This window comes from Pogona vitticeps, chromosome 1 (assembly GCF_051106095.1).
Source record: "Pogona vitticeps strain Pit_001003342236 chromosome 1, PviZW2.1, whole genome shotgun sequence".
NCBI lineage: Eukaryota > Metazoa > Chordata > Lepidosauria > Squamata > Agamidae > Pogona > Pogona vitticeps.
Window position 1 is genome coordinate 156,123,931 of NC_135783.1, and position 17,337 is coordinate 156,141,267.

The 17,337-nt window shown below is 39.7% G+C and overlaps 1 protein-coding gene across 4 annotated transcripts in view; it reads right to left on the reverse strand.

The window, feature by feature from the left end:
* The window catches only part of APLF (aprataxin and PNKP like factor), a 53,862-nt gene that overhangs the window by 13,128 nt on the left and 23,397 nt on the right, over nt 1–17,337 (reverse strand). For all 4 annotated transcript variants that reach the window (XR_012088380.2, XM_020811314.3, XM_073003529.2 and 1 more), the window contains exons 6-8: nt 11,830–11,903; nt 5,286–5,680; nt 1,613–1,738 (exon numbers count right to left, since the gene is read on the reverse strand). Coding sequence is in view for 3 of the 4 variants with exons in the window: in XM_020811314.3 (XP_020666973.3) it covers nt 1,613–1,738; nt 5,286–5,680; nt 11,830–11,903 (595 nt within the window). In the remaining variant the exon portion in view is untranslated. The remainder of the gene's footprint in view (nt 1–1,612; nt 1,739–5,285; nt 5,681–11,829; nt 11,904–17,337) is intronic.

The window sequence follows — 17,337 nt, forward strand, 5'->3', positions numbered from 1 at the left end:
TATAATAATATAATAATATAATATAACCTACCCATCCTATGTGGTGGCGCTGTGGGCTAAACCGCAGAAGCCTGTGCTGCAGGGTCAGAAGACCAAGCAGTCGTAAGATCGAATCCACATGACGGAGTGAGCACCCGTCACTTGTCCCAGCTCCCGCCAACCTAGTGGTTTGAAAGCATGCAAATGCGAGTAAATAGGGACCACCTCGGTGGGAAGGTAACAGCGTTCCGTGTCTAAGTCGCATTGGCCATGTGACCACGGAAGATTGTCTTCGGACAAACGTTGGCTCTATGGCTTGGAAATGTGGATGAGCACCACCCCCTAGAGTTGAACATGACTGGACAAAAATTGTCAAGGGGAACCTTTACCTTACCCATCCTATATTCTTTATAACTTGATGCTTTATGAACACTGAAAATTATAAAAGGGGATTAACCTTGAAAAATCAATCATTCTGTAACTTCAAAATATTAAAAGTAAGACTTGCCAAAAAAAGACAAAACAAAAGCTTTTCATCTTTGAAAGAGAGGACAAATACAAGTGGTTTAATCAAGCTGGCACTGTTTTCTCATTTTCAGAGAAAGAACATTTCAGCATGAACTATCAGAAGCAAACTTGTTTTTCATTTATATATTTAAGTGTCTAGCAGTGCACACATCCACTAAAACACAGAATGAAACATTAAGGTGTAAATTATACAATACAATGGTTGTTTTTAAAACAAAGAAAATGGGGGAAAATGAATGTTTATAAGTCAGTTTGAATGTGAGCCAAGAAACCATACAATTTTGCTGTTTTCCACCCCAATCCAAAATTCCATGTAATGATCATTGCCAAAATAGTCTTATTTCAGGGTTGCTTCTCTGTAACGTGGTTTTTCAAGAGCGGCCTACCATGTGGTGCTTTTTCAAAATTCTACAAGCATAAAAATTCATGAGAAGAGGAACCTACACCATGGATAGTGCTGTCCTGGTTGTAGAAGGAAATCACTATCCTATAGACACTATGCACAGAACAATGAAGTTTAGCTGGTTGGCTGGGATCGCCCACTCTGCAGTGTGTTGTACCATCCTTTCTTTGCTTTAAGATATGGTAGATTTGATTTAAATCACAATTTAATTTTTTTTAAATCATTTTTTAAAATTTAAATTGTGACTCGAATCAATCTGAGATTTAAAAATCATTTATTTTTATCCACCTTGCTTGAAATGTAAAGAAAAACAAAAGACCAGTGAAAAAAGGAAAGAGGAAGAAAGTGAAGCAGAAGAAGGAAATTCAGCAGATGTACCTCCTCGCCCATATAAAAAAGTTGTTTGTTAAAGTTAGTAAGGCAAAGGTAGGAAGTGTAAAAACACTGGAAATTAATGGGTGAGAGTATGTAAGGTACAAATGTCACCTCATGCATTAGTATATCAAAAGATGTATTCTTACATCTTTTTAGACAACTGAAGCTTGAAACCACATTTCATGGTTATGCCATCTCAGCAAGTCTGCTTGCTTCTGCTTTTTAAAAAAAATAGAACTGAGTTTGACTATATTTTTTACCCCACCCATACCCACCCTTTCTACCTAAATATTTAAAGAAATTATCTTTAGCAGGCAGTATTTTTACCTGTAACAAGAAACTCCATAAGGACACTCAGGTCTGTTATCAGTATCAGCCTGACTCACGGCTTCTGTGACATAATAATCGCTATCACCAGGATGGCTGAATTGTTGAAAGTGTATGGGATTCTTCCTGTGAAATTCAGAAATAAATGATAATATTAACGTACACTATTCTGTATATAATGAGATGTGATTCACATAAGTTCTAGAGAAATGCAGTGCAATAAACTAACCAAGTACATGAATAATAACTGCTATCAAGGTCAAAATAATGTCTTTCAAACAAAGCCCTCAGATCACTATAAGATTATAAGACCCCTTGGTAGTTTGAGTCTGTAGTGGTCCCTCACAGTTGGCAGTTATCTCCAAATGTGTTAATTCCAGTGTGAAATCAGATAATCTTTTCCAAACACATCAATGCTCCTTTGGCTATCAAGGTATAATCAGTTTCATTCCTAAAATGATTCCAAGCAACATTAGCATGTTGATTTCTACAAACTTTATTCATCTACACCGTTTCTACATTCTATAAACATAAATTTAATTCAAAGCTGTTGAAAACGTGGGACATTCACCTCCCTGAGGCACCTACGTTTTGTGCCCTCACAAAGGTTCCAGTCGTTTTCCTTTCACTGCCACTAGTGGATCACCTCAATCCACAAAATAAATGATGTTTGATCAGACACTTGTATGGTGAATGCAAACAAAACTTTTTTTTATTAAAGTGAAGTAAATTTAATAATCACAGAAGTTCTTCAGATATACACACAATACTCTTGCCATATAATTTCCACCTTCTCTATCTATTTATCTTAAACAGTCTCTAACTCAGTCTCTATCTCTTCTAACTCTCACTGACTCACTCCTGTCTCTTGACTGACTCCCTCCTCCTCTCAGGCTCCACCTTTTAACTTCTCTCTCAGCTCCGCCTCTCCACCACATTTGCATAGAACATGAATAATACATGACTTATACCTAACAAAGGGTGAATGCTACAACATGTAACTAAGGTTCCTGCTAAGCTGGGCACGACTCCACTTCCTTACGTACATATCTCTTCCTTCTCCGCGCGGCGATCACATTAGGTTCTGGTCATGCCGGAACCCAGTTTGTGGAGGCGGAGTTGCACACACATGCATGGATGAAGCTGTGTGTGAGAGAGGCAGAGCCCCGCCCAGTGGGGCTGAAAATTAGAGAGTATGTTGCATGTAACTTATTAGCAGTTACAGGCATTACTTCAAAAACCTTTTGAATGAAGACCTGCCAAAACTGGAAATATGTGTTCATATCTGTTGGAACCTGTGATCAGTCTGGCCGCTGCATTGTGGACCTGCTGAGGTTTCCATACAAGAGCAGCCCTACACAAAGAATGTTACAGTAATCTGTTTTGCAGATTCCCAGCACACAAACCACTGGGGTTAGGAAATTCTTCTCCAGATAGGGGTGCAGCCAGGCAATCAGCTAATGTTGATAAAAAAGTTAACAATATGACCAGCCAATTTTACTTTACCATCAAGAAAATGTGGCATTGTATAGAAACATGTCCTCATCCCTGACTCCATTTTTGAACAAGGGAAATAACACCAACCATAGAATCACTGATTACTTCCATGAATTATGAAAACTGTCTATTTATTTCTTGCCTCCACTTCCTGTTCTAACTTCCTTCTAGCTCTTTAACCAATTATCCATCCACAAGAGAAAGACATCCTTTTCTCCCATGATGGCTAAGTATGCTTAGCAGTGGTTGCTAAAAAACTCTGGCTGAGAAGTGAACATCAATAATAATAATAATAATAATTTATTTAATTTATATGCCGCCCACACTACCCAGAGGTCTCTGGGCGGCTTACAACAATTAAAATTCAATACAGTAAAAGATAAAATAATTAAAATACAATTAAAATTGCCATCGGACCCACAGCTAATATGCCCCATTTACAAAGAATTCCTACCATTAAGGTAGGACCACAATGACTCAGGAAGGGTTTTTTCTTTTGAGACATCCAGACTGAAGTCCCCATGAGCCAGGGCTAATTGCTCTCTTGCAACCTGACCTATCTCACTGAGCTGTTAAGGAGAATAAAGTGTGAAATGCAAGAGCTATGCATATTGTCTTAAGCTAATTAAAGGAAAATCATCTTATAAGTTGAAACCAGAAAGCTCAAAATAGGTTACCCATTCATAATGCTTTCTACCAATATATTAGATACAGAAGTTAGGGTAACAATCGCTCATACCTTCCAGATTTTTTTTTTAAAGCCTGAAGTCAAATTGGCATCTTTCTATTCCTCTGATTAGCTTTTTTACATAATTATGTCATATATTTAGTTAAAAGTTCACCTCAACATTTAAGTGTATCTCAAGAGGATATACTTTTGATTTTATGAAATGCATCTGCCTTTTCAGCATTTATCTGATGCCACAGAAAATCACAAGCTAGATAAAATAATTCATGGTTTACTGGGGGGGATCAATTGAATGAACTATCTGCAGATCTTTCCTACTGTGACAGAGTGCCATTTGTCACTGCTGAAGTAGCTGTGACAAATTAAGGTTGATTCAATTGCTCTGATTTGTTCACTCGTTCCTTTCGATAAATATTTATTATACAAAGTAAGATGTGCATTTTGCTCTTGACCAACTCATTTTACCTTCATAGCCTCCACTAAATCTGATTTACAAAGCCACAGGCATCTCCAAGATTTGGAAAATTAACAAGAGACTGTATCTGACATTCTTATTGAAAAGTAGCCCAATTTATTCTCTTACAAGCATTTTTCTTCATTTACTTACAGGCAATACTGGGAATTTAGAATAAATGCAGGCTATAAATTCTCAACAATGTCTACCTTCGAAAGGAAAAGATGAACATTATTACCTGCCTGTCTCACAAGTAAAATGTAGGAGTGGGATGCACAAGCTCTCTGGTCCTGCTGGCCACATCCAGTCTTGGCTAGGGGCCATGTACAGTGGTGCCTCCTTTAATGGGCACCCTGTTTAAAGATGAATCCGCATAGCGATGAAGATTTTGCGATCACTTTTGCAATCGCATTGCGATGTTCTCTATGGGGAAAAATTGCTTTGCGATGATGGCTTCCCCCCCATCATCGCAAACGCCCCATTCCGCACAGCTGATCGGCGGGGCACGCGATCTTCGCAAAGGCCCCGTTTCTTGCGAGGAATCCGTCCCAGAAAAGAGCCGGGAGCCATCTTCTCTGCTCCAGTCCCTCCCCCTCCCAGCCTCACAGCTGATCAGCGCTGGTCTTAGAAGCTTCCCCAGGCTTGCCCAGCAGGTAAACAGGCAGTGGAAATGCACTGGTGAAGCCTCTGAAACCTGCGCTTTGCTGGGGTGTGGGTGGGTGGGGTGTGGCAGGGGCAGGCCCGCCCCCCCGCCCCCAGAGCCCCCCCTCGCACCATTTTCAGAAGCCTCCTGGGGCTTTTTCAGCAGTAAATGAGGTGCATTTCAGCAGTGAAAGAGGTGTCTTCATTTACTTACAGCCAATACTCTAACACAATAACATTTGCTTCTGAAGAGGCAGCTCTTCTGCTCACACCATTTTAATTAAAACTACCATTTTAAACATAAAAGCTTCTTCAAGTTGCATTACTAGCATCAGCAAGTTGCGTGAATCCGGCCATTGAGAAAATATATAATTTTTAATTTAATTTCTCACCTGTAGCAGCTTCTCCCATACTGACAAGCTGTCCTCTGATGTCTGGGGATGTTTGAGCTTTGTGATACACCTTGACTTCCAGCTAAATTAGAAACGTCTCTTTCAGTGCCTTGACTCAGAGCACGATCTTGAATCTCGCCCTGGTGAACAGAGGAGGCTGATGCTTCATCTTGAGAAACCCACTCAGGTTTAGAGTTAATACTCTCCAATCGATTCCCTGTTGTTCCTGTTCTAGTGGACTGGCAAGTCTGTACATCTAGGTTAAGGCCAGGCTCCTCATTCTCAAGCAGACGGTTACATTGCTCTGCAGAACTTTCAGTTCCTTGGGGTACACTTCTGCTTTCAGCCTTTTCTATTCTTTCCACATCAGGTTTAATCGATGTTCCCTGTACATGCTGTAGAAATAGGAAGTGAATTTCTTCATGAAGCAGATTTTTTGTTCTTAACTGTTTGTATAAGAGCTGAACATGGTGAAAGTATCTTAATCCATCAATGTCCATGATCCTTAACAAAATAAACGCAACCTACAATTCAAACTAGCAACCAGGGTGATAAAAAGGGTGGGGAAGTGAGAGGTGGGGCTATTAGAAGATTAACCTGCATATGTAAAATTATACGCTTTAAAATACAAGCACAGCTCAGAGAGAGGATAAATTGGTTAAACTGCAGGTCTGACAAAAGGTATTGAGGAGGGACTTGATGAATAGAAGGAGCAGGCAAAACCTTCATACCTGAAGAGAATTCAACAGAGTGGGAAACAGGTGTGAATGGGCAGTAAGAGAGAGAAAACTATCCATCAGGTTAGGCAGCAATACACCTTGTGAGCAGACAAAGATAATAAAACCATTAAAAATTAAGGAGATCAACACGGGCAAAAATAAAAAAGCCCAAAGGGAAGCATGGAAGAGTGAGGGACACCTCTGAAGTGAGGACATGAAATTTGCGGAAGGGCCTTCCCATCCTCTGAGCCAAAGGAATGGAGTATCACTGGGACAATAGAGTTCTGAACAGAGGTACAGTATGAGAAGTACAAAGAAAAAGTGGGTCACAATAATCACAATGTGTCAGGGGTTAGAACAGGGATGGCCAGAGCATGAATCATGGCTTTAGCCATGGAAAATGAGAAGGGGGGGGGATATTTCTGCAGAGGAAAAACAAAATACTTAATAAGATTGAGTCTACAAGCAAGAAGGGGAAATAAATGATAACGCTAAGGGGACAATGGATGATCAACTAGGCTGTAAGAGAAGGCCAACTGAGAGCAGAAGGAGAAGATGATTTTAAAGAAAAGATAAACAGTTCATGCTGTGTTTGAGACGGATATAAAATACGTGCAGATTTCAGATACAGGAGAAGGACTTGGACAGTCAAGAAGGGTTGGAGACACAGGTTATTATTGTTTGGTGGAAATCTTGTTGCCCAGTGAAGTGTTACTCTAGTGCAATTTACTACACTAAGCAACAGGAGTTCAGCCAATGTCATTAGAATACTGGTAGTAGTGAGAACTGTGGGATAGGATACAGCTATCTAAGGAAACAGTATACAGTACATAGCATAGGTGAGCAAAGTGTGTGAGGCGCAGAATGGGGCTGCTCAGGACATTGTAACAGTGCCTAACACCTCCAAACCAGTATTTTTTTAAAGGAAAATTGATACTGTATTTCCATTCCTAGAAATCTGTAGGGGCAGAACGTTGGGGTTTAACAAAATCGGAAGTAGCTGTCAAAACATATCCAGATATTTAGTCGGGGGGGATTTGGTGGCAGTTCTGGGCATCCTAAAACTGATGGCAACTGCTGGGGAAGGTATGTGGCTCCCAGGTCTGTCAAGATTTCCCACCCCAGTACAGAAAATAGTAAGAGACCAAGAACAGAAGAACTCCAATGCAGAAAAGAAGGCAGAGGAAAAGCTCTAACTGCTGTGCCAGCATAAATGCTGTACAAGAAACCTAGGTAAGGAAACCAGCTGCAGAAAAAAGTTGGGGAAACTTAAGGTATGGAGAAAGTCATACAGGAAAGGCTGATCAACTGTATCACAAGTAGCAGAGAGGTTGAACAGGAACAGATGAAGTAAAGACCTTTGGATTCAGTGGCATGATCATCTGTAATTCTAGCAACGGTAGCTTCAGCAAGGGAATGTTCTGTTCAGCAGTTCACAGTGGAATTTTTCTTATGTAGAGAAGGTAGAGCAATATGTTAAATGGAAAGAAAGAGAATTTACAAAATGAGAGATGAAAATGGAATCCCCCTTACTAAAGTACAATTAATAGAAAAATTCCATCACCTATATTAAGTAATTATGAATACCACAGTAAAATAAAGTGTGGCCAGAAATATGATCAAATTTGAATGTATCCTATGAAGGATACATTCATATCCTATGAAGAAATAGATACCAACAATTTACTTGGTATCCATTTCACTAGATATATGTGAATATATTTTAGATTTTTTGCTTGTTTTTTTTGTTATTCATATGTTTATGAAAACATATGAATAACAAAAAAAGCAAACAAAATCTAAAATATATTCACATATATCTAGTGAAATAGATATCAAGTAAATCATAGACTAAAAACAAGGTAGAAAGATGATATTGGGATAAAAATAGAACAAATCATATAGAACAAACTAAGGATAACTCAATCAACAACCACAGCAATAATCCTTAGGGAAAATGCCTTACTATTATATCAATGGTATATTATGCCGGGATACATAGTGTGGTGCACTGTTTTTAGTAACAATTTGAGGAGAACAAAATGAAAAAGTAGTACCCATACTGTTTATGATGTGAGCTCATAGGGCAATGCCAAAATGCTGGAATTCTTGCTGTTAAACTTAATGCTGACAACCTACCAAACATGTATTAAGAAATGTGACAAGCTGGCAGGGCAAAAAAAAATGTACAGTTCAGCTTAGAGCAGTTAAAATAATGCTAAAATATCAGATTTCAAAGAAATATAGCATGACTTTATTTTATGTAGAAATCAAAAAGGTATTCAACATCTACCTAAACCTTTCCTCAGATTATGGAAGAATTAAGTGCACTTAATTATTTTGTTTCCCCCAAAATAAGACAGGGTCTCATATTAATTTTTGCTCCAAAAAACACATTATTGCTCATTTTCACAGGATGTTTTTTTCATGTACAACATTTATTCAGATACAGCCCTGTCATCTTCTTCTGGTTGCTGAACAATGGTGGAGGGCAGGGTTTCACTCAACGTGGGCTTATTTTTGGGGTAGGGCTTATATTACGAGCATCTTTAAAAATCATACTAGGGCTTATTTTCAGATTAGGTCTTATTTTGGGGGGGAATGGTAATATAAAATTTTTTAAAGAAAATATCTATTTTTATTTATTTATTTTATTTATTTATTATATTTATACCCCGCCTATCTGGTCATTTCGACCACTCTAGGCGGCTAAACCATTCATGGATTCCTGTTATATTTGTAATGGCAAGATAGATTCAAACGCATGTCAATTATTTTGTGTTTGTTTTGGTTATGACCATTGAAATGGGTTAGCAAGGCCATTTCAGTTCTGTGTGATTTCAAACTCCACCGTCACCGAAGAATTTTGTCAGTTCCACCTACAAACCAGAAATTGTTATTGCTGTTGCCAACATAATTGGCACTGGTTGAAATTCTAAGCATCTTTACTTCAAATAAATCCAATTTAAATTAATCAGTGTACTTCTACATTTAAAAGTGAGGCTGCGCAACTCACTTAATTGTCCACCCACATATGTCAGTGCTTTAGAGAGTGGTTTGAGCTCCTGATCTGGAAACAATTCTGTTTCCTCTCTGGCAGCTTACCAAAAGATTGAGCTACACTCACTACTGGCAATTTGACTACATATTTGGAAGGATGTCAAAATCCATAGTTGCCTATCCCAAGTATGATAACCAGCTGGAATCAACTAGTCTAGCCATGAGACCAGATGTCCAAATGGGACAGATGTATTTCTCTGGCAGCAATGTGTAAATCACTGAGTCCATTGAGGAAGACCCTGGTATAAACTATCTTAAAAAGAAACTAAAATTATGCTGTCCTTCTATTAAGCCCTGATTGTGGGGGGAAGTTAAAATATTTTATTTCCAACTATTGAAAAACCATAAACATTGAAAAAGCACCAGCCAGCTATAAGCCATATTGGATAAAGACAAGAAATCCTTCTTCTAATCCCTGCTGGTTCAGTTATCTAACAAATATTGACAGAAACATCACTGCAGCAAAACAGTGACAGTAGCTTTACAATGAAGTATGAGCCTGCTTAGACTTGGGTAAACAATGGTGGCTTGCCAGATATTTTTGGATTGCAAGCCCAGTCACCCCCTACTGTTGGTTGTGTTGCCTAAAGCTGCTGGCAGATGCAGGCCAAAAACAGTTAGAAGACCAGTTGCTTGACACTGACGTAAGACATACTATCATGATTTAGTACTGTATGAACCACCCTGAGAACCTCTGGGTTCACATGCTTTCTCCCCTCCCTCTCCCCTCCCTCTCCCCTCCCAACAATTTCCATCCTTGCTTCCAGCTTACCACAGTATATTATTTTGCTCAAAATAAAACTTGCTCCAGAATAAGGAAATTGTTATGCATAAGAGGCTAATAAGGTGGTAGGTTCCTCAGAACCCAATCTTGTGCTTCTTGTGCCTCTTTGACTCAAGGGTGGGTATGGAATCACAGTATTGGAAAGGATCGTTTTTCTAGGCAGTCTGTTTCACTGTCAAACAGCTCTTCCTGTAAGAACTTTTCTCCTAATGTTTTGTCACAATCTTCTTGTAATTTGAATCCTATCCTTGGGGGCAGAAGTTTGTTCTTTCCTGCATGACAACCCTTCAGATAGTTAAAGATGGCTCTTTCACCAAATCTCACACTTATCTCTTCTAAGTGAAATATAAGCAGCTTCATGAACTTTATGAGGAATCCCCACTCATACATTTTGTCCTATCCCAGCTGAATCAGCTGTGCCATTGTGATGATAGGTTTTTTAAAAAGTCTCTATACATCTTTAAAACAAGGCATATAGAAAGCATGCACCTTGTTCTCAAATAAAGTTGGACTTCTAGAAATACATTTTGCCTTAAAAATATGATGCATGCTCCTCATATATGTTATTTATATCAACAATGGAGGAACAAGGTGACACTACAGCAAATGTGATAATACAGTGGTGCCTTGCTAGACAATGATAATCCGTTCCACTGAAATCGCTGTTTAGCGAAATCATTGTCTAGCGAAAAGCATTTCCCCATTGGAATGCATTGAAACCTGTTTAATGCGTTCCAATGGGGAAGAATCGTTGTTGTCTAGCAAAGATCAGCCATAGGAAAGCCGCTTTGTGAACCACCAATCAGCTGTTTCAATAGCTGTCTTGCGAAGCTTAGGTCCCGAAAACACCCATTTTGTGGGCATGGAGGGAGCTGTCAAAATTGTTGTCTAGCGAAAATTGGTTTGCGAGGCAGGGACCAAACATTGTCCAGCGAAATTCCCTCATAGAAATCACTGTTTTGCGAATTGCTATAGCGATCGCAAAAAGTCAATGTCTAACGAAAAAACTGTCATGCGGGGTATCTGTCTAGCGAGGCACCACTGTACCTTGTGTAAGAAACAGCCTGGGTGGGTTCAGAGATAATGCATACCTCAGTAGTTGTCCTCTGCTACTTAAATGAGACAGATTATACTATACTTCTGATTCCTTCTTGTCATGAGACGCTAACATGGGCTGAACTGCAGGGCTGCCAAGCTGTTCAGCATACCAAACCCTATACAATGCTTAATCCATATCTGGACACACAACAACCCTGCATGTAGCACAGCCCTGGCAACATACATAAGACTCATTCAGGCACTTGGTTGAACATGTTTATATGTAGGCATCCTTCAGTCTTGAGAGACTATGGTAACGTGCTCTAAACAGAGGTCTTGGAACACCATCTAGTGTGGCTGAGAAGGCCAATTCGAGAGTGACAATTCCTCCCACACAAACACAATCTGTCCACTGTCCAGCTCCCTGATTTTGCTGGTTTCGGGACTGCCTCCTTGCCTCAGCCTGCTGAACAAGTGTCTCTTCAAATTCAGATAGACCATGCTTTACCGCCTGCCTCCAGGCTGAACGCTCAGATGTCAACATTTGCCATTCTCACAACACGCCCAAGTCAACACAGATGTTGTTTACGTCTTGAACATATGAAGGGCTAAATGGGTGGTGGAAACATGAACACATGTATAAACCCCACATCTCCCAGTGTCCACACACATATTGCAACATTGCAGACCATCAGCCATTGAGTGTGAAGGTCTGGACTATATAGCAAGCTCTACTAAACTTCCTGATCGTGGGTGTTCTGGAAATATGTTCACCCAAACACTGCAAACTTTTCTCCTTAATATGCAGAGGTCTTAACTGTCAACACTGCTGAATACATGGGGATATCCAAGGGTTGAGCTCATGTGCATGCCCACATCTGTGTCTTAGGTACTATGGTACAGGTCAAAAGAAAGAAAGGGAAGGGAAAATGAAAACCAATACCTGTGTTTCAAGACCAGCTTCATTTTCAGTTATCTTCTTTTTTCCATGAGCTTTTTTAATCTTTTCACTATCTCCTATGAAAAAATGCAAATGACATTGAGGTGGAATGATGAAAAGTTCTACTTTACCAGTTTCTGCAAGAGAAGACAGTCAAGGAATATTATTTCATGCCCTAATCCAGCTGTATAATTCTCCTCCCCTCAGATGGCCAATGACAGCCAGTGCTCTATCAGAAGAACCTTTATGATTATATTTCATCGTTACTGCATCTGATTAATAGATCTTTGGGAAAATGTGTATGTATCCTGAAAAAAAATGGTCTATAAAAAGTTTCCAGCATGTGTCAAATCAGAAAGTTGATGCTTGACCTACAAAACTTTACAAATCTCCCAGGGGGGAAAAAAAATCAGAAGCCTGTGTTTATCACTGCTGGTATTTATCCCACAAGGGTTAATTCTAGAATGAAACCAAACTACAGTATCTTTGAAAACCATGTTAACATTTGTCTGAGTATAAAAGTGTAAGTCTTTTCACTGAAAAAGCCTACACTGAAATACTTTTTGGCTGGGAAGAGGCACATATATATGTGTCCCTTTAGCTTTTGTACAAGGATCATATAGGTTTTTTAATTTTTCACTAACCAAAGATTTTTTTAAAAAACTTTAAAACTAGCACATTCTGACAGAACTGATAGGCTTATTGACTTACACCCTAGTATCACAGGTGAGTAACAGCATACCAATTGTCTAAGTAAGCACAGTAATACCAGTATGCAATAAAATTAGTATCTTTTTCTAGTGCAAAGTTTATCCTCCTGGAAAACAAATCCTGATGTTTTTATTATGCTGAATGGTGTATATAGTTGCAAAATGGCCTTGATGACCTAAGTGTAGTATAAAACACTTGCTATTACAGATAATACCCTGTTTCCCCAAAATAAGACAGGGTTCTTATATTAATTTTTGCTCCAAAAATGCATTAGGGCTTATATTCAGGGGATGTTTTATTTTTTTCATGTACAACAATCCACATTTATTCAAATACAGTTATGTCATCTTCTGGTTGCTGCACAATGGTGGAGGGCGGGGTTTCACTTAACTAGGTCTTATTTTTGGGGTAGGGCTTATATTACGAGCATCCTGAAAAAACCTACTAGGGCTTATTTTCAGGTTAGGTCTTATTTTCAGGGAAACAGTATTTTGAGTAAAGACTGCAATAACTGAAACAACAGAAGGTAATAGGAATAAATTGCCCATTAATATTCAACAATAACATCGGTGTTCTCTTTGCCTTCTTCATAAAACACAGTCTAAAAACTTCAGATACAAAAGATAGTTCTCTTCTTCCCCTCTTGTATCTACTGACTGACCAAATTTAAATCACAACAAACATCTACATTTCCAGTTTTGGTCTACCAGATCGATAAGACAACAATGCCACTGAGCAATTGGATCAAATGAATCAAAGATATTTATACAGACAACTGTCATGAAAAAGAAAAACAACACTGCATGGTTCTTAGATTCTGTGATGCTTACTATCAATGGGCCATCTGCCAGCACTACATTGTGTTGTACTATCTAATAGCTGCACTTTAATTAGAAACTCATGCCTGAAAGGCACTTGCTTTTAAAAGCTGCATTTCTATTTGACAAATAATTATTATAATTTCTGCTGTTTTGACATTCAACAAAGAAACATAAAAGCTAGTAGCCATTTACATTGATAAAAATGCTGAAAAGTCTGAAAGCTTATTTTATGTAACAGTTCTGGTCTTTAACCTTTCTACAAGGTAACAAACAGTAATAATCTTAGACATTGGACACCACCCATTCGACCATGTATAATAAAGACGGATAGAAAATACTGAATAAATTTTGGGCATTACCTTTGTATCCATCAAGGCATATGTCCTAGATCTTCAACTTTGCTAAAAGAAGAATATAGGGAAGTAGACAAAGCTTTGAAGGGTCTGACAGGGAGGTCTGAACTCCTTAAGGCTACGATCAACAGGATTTGGAAAGGACAAAGTGCTCTCCCTTGCACAGCCCAAGATTCTGCAATTGTGGTTGACAAGCCACAATTGCAGAAAGGTAGGCCTTGAGGGACAAGAGAGAAAAACTTTTAGTTTTTAACTGCAATAAAAAAATAAGACAGTGGTAAGAGAGGAGTTGGTTGACGAAAAAGATGACGCTGCAGTAAAAGCTTGAACTTTTTTTCCCTTTATACATATAGGCCTTCCTGGTTGAAGGTTTCTTTGCATGATGAATGACATTCATCAGTGAGGCCAAATCCTCAACGCTGTGAGATGAAGAGCAGGGAGATCTGGGTGGAGAATTTGATTTTTCTTCTGTATGAGCAGGTGAGGTAGACGGGGCAGGTGATAAATGTCAGACAACAGCTAGTGGAGAATTGGGAACCATGGCTGTCGCAGCCACCATGGAGCTATTAGGACAGTATTGGGCCTGTCCTGCTGAAACCGGATTACAACTTTTGATCTAGCGTCCATTCATGGGCTTGAGATTTGTTTTGACTGAGCAAATCTGCCAGATTGTTGTCTTGAGCGGCTATATGCATTGTTGTGAGACAAATGTGATGAGAGGGGCACCATTCCCATAGGTCAACAGTAAGGTATAAAAGGCCTGGTGAGTGCCCCTCATTTGAGAATCATGGTGGTGTTGTCTGTGGCTATTTGAACCATTTTGCCTACGAGATGGTTTTTGAAAGCTTTGAAAGCTTTTATTTGTGTTAAAGAGTTCTAGCTCGTTGATATGGAGGAGTTACTCTTTGTGACCACCGGGCATGGATTTGCAGGGATCTGCAATGGGCCCCCCAGCTGTTAAGGCTGGCATCTGTAGTAACCTAGATTTGTGGGAGGGGTTGTTGAAAGGGCCATCTCATCATCAGGTTATGAGCGGAGTGCCACCATGCAAGCTGGGAGGCGAGTTCTGCAGTGACTCGCAGCAACATATGTGGTGAGTCTGTCAATGGGTTGAACAAGGTTAGGAACCATGCCTGTAGTTATCTTATTTTGAGGTGAACATGCTGAATTACAGCAGTCATGGACACCACAGTGCCTAAAACACGTTGGACTGTTAAAGCAGATATGAGTGCATGAGGAGTGAAGGCATATAGTAAGGAGATTAGATTGAGGCGTTTCTCTGTTGGAAGAAACATCCAAGCATGTTTGGAGTCTATCAATGCTCTTATATAATGAACCAGCCTTGTGGGTTTTAACTTTGATTTCTGTAGATTTACTGCAAGGCCGAGATCCTGGAGAAAAGACAAAGTGAAGCAAACGTCTTGTTGTGCTTTGTCATTGATGTACAGGGAGATGTGAATTTTGTGCAGTTTGAGGTAAGCTGCCACAAGGGCCATGCATTTGGTGAATACTCGGGGAGCTGTTATGAGTCTGAATGGAAGTCTCTTGAATTGGTAGACCTGAGTTCCAAGTTGGAAGCATAGGTAGGGCCTGTGAGAAGGATGAATGAAGACATGAAAAATAGATCTTAGGTCTATGACTTCGAACCAGTCTTTTCTGTGGAGTAAGGGGAGGACAGACTCAAGGTTAACCATGCGGACCTTGGTGGTACTGATGTATTGATTTTGGCTCCCTGAGGCTGAGGATGGGGTGAAGGCCTCAATCTTTTTGAGGGATGGTGAAATAGTGAGAGAAAAACCTATGACTGCGTGTTGTAGTGGTATTGGTTCTATGGTGTCTTTGAGTAGTAACGACTACTTTTTGTAGAGTTGTGACGGTGAAAGAAGCTGGTGAAATTCGATGCGGTACCCATTTCTTATGATGGAGAGCACTCAGTCATCTGTAGTGATGTCTTTCCATGTAGGTAAGTGCTTCCAAAGGAGATGTGGGAGGTGATATTGGGATTTCAGCTGGTTGGATGTAAAACATGATGCTTAGGCTTAAGGTCATTGCACGTAGTTGTGGTTTGTTGGTGAGGTTTGGCTCGGTAAGGTTGTTGCTTATAGTAAGGCACATATTTGTCTTTGAGGTTCTTGTTGAAATTTTTGATGGGGGTATAAGGGCTGTGCCACTGATTGCACTGAGGGTGTTGCTGGTATGTGGGGTAGACTCCCAAACGCCTGTCAGCTGTCCTCTTTTTCGGAACATTCTCAATAATGTCATCAGTCTCAGCATTGAAGAGACCATTGAATGTGAGATCTTTAATGTGCGCACGTGTGGCCTCGGCTGGACCCGCAGTTCTAGGTCAAGATAAACGCTGAAGTGCTACAGAGGTAGCCATTGATTTAGGCCATCAGAGAACGGGATCTCATTATCGCAGGCTACGCAGCTTTTAAATGGGCCTGAAAAGGACATGAACAGAGAACTGGTTTTGAAAAGAAAACAACAGAAAGGGGGGACACTTTGGCCTTAAGGCCGTATCTTGTTTTGAAAATAATAAGGATAATAATAAATAAAGTTCAATAACTTTCCTACTTTTCTTTGCAGATTTCTCACAGAAGCAATGATCGAGGCTCTCAACGTAGTGGTTGAAAGAAAACTGAAGGGAGAGCCTTGGCACCAAGGTACATATACCGGGGGGACGGGTCTATGCTAATGTATTTTCCTTTGGTATCGCAGAAGCTCTAGAATATTCCGACGAGGCTCTATGCATGTGTGGATTACCCATAGTGTGATTCACAGAGGCCACGAAGAAGAACAAAGACTTCTGCTGAAGATCTACCTCATGCAAGACAGATGGAGATTTTACCTCAAAAGATCTCTTAAGAACAACAGAAGTTCTTATATAACAATTGTAGGGTATTGAGGTTTTAATTATCTACAGATCTGTGATATAACCTAGAAAGTTTGCCAGATTATTTTGTTTTCTACCATAACCTTCTTGGGGGATGAGAGGCCAAAATTTCATCTGATCCATAACAATCTGAGAAGAGAGTGCACCAAAATGTCCTTCACATTAGGCTGGCCTTTTATTCCTCATACTAGACTAGAAATGCCTGTTAGCACACATGCAACAGGAACTGTGGAAGTTGCTGAAGCTAATTGATGTTGACTGCAACTGAAGTTCAGTTCAGAAACTGCTAGGAGTTCCAAATAAGGTGCTCTGAAATATGTCCATGAAAATTGGACTATAAGTATTTTTTTTAAAAAAAGGTTGAACTTTTTTCAGATCATGTCCATACACTTTTTAGATTATTCTACTGCCTTTCTAGTTGCTCACAGACAGCCTACACTGGTCAGGTGTAGACTAATGTTCCTGGACTGCACATTATCGACCTTGTCTCTCTTGATCAGCAAGGCAATATGAAGGTGAAGGAAAGCAGCTAGCCAACTTAGACAGCTTCAGTTTAAAAGGACAGTTTGGTCACCTGCATTATGTATTTAAAGTATTTTTTTAACTTGCCTTTCTCCTTAAAAAGGACCCAAGGTGGCTTACAACAATGAAAAGACAGTATTGAAGCTAACAGTCAATATACAATATAGTGGTGCCTCGCTTAACGAGCGCCTCGCTGAGCGATGAAATCGCT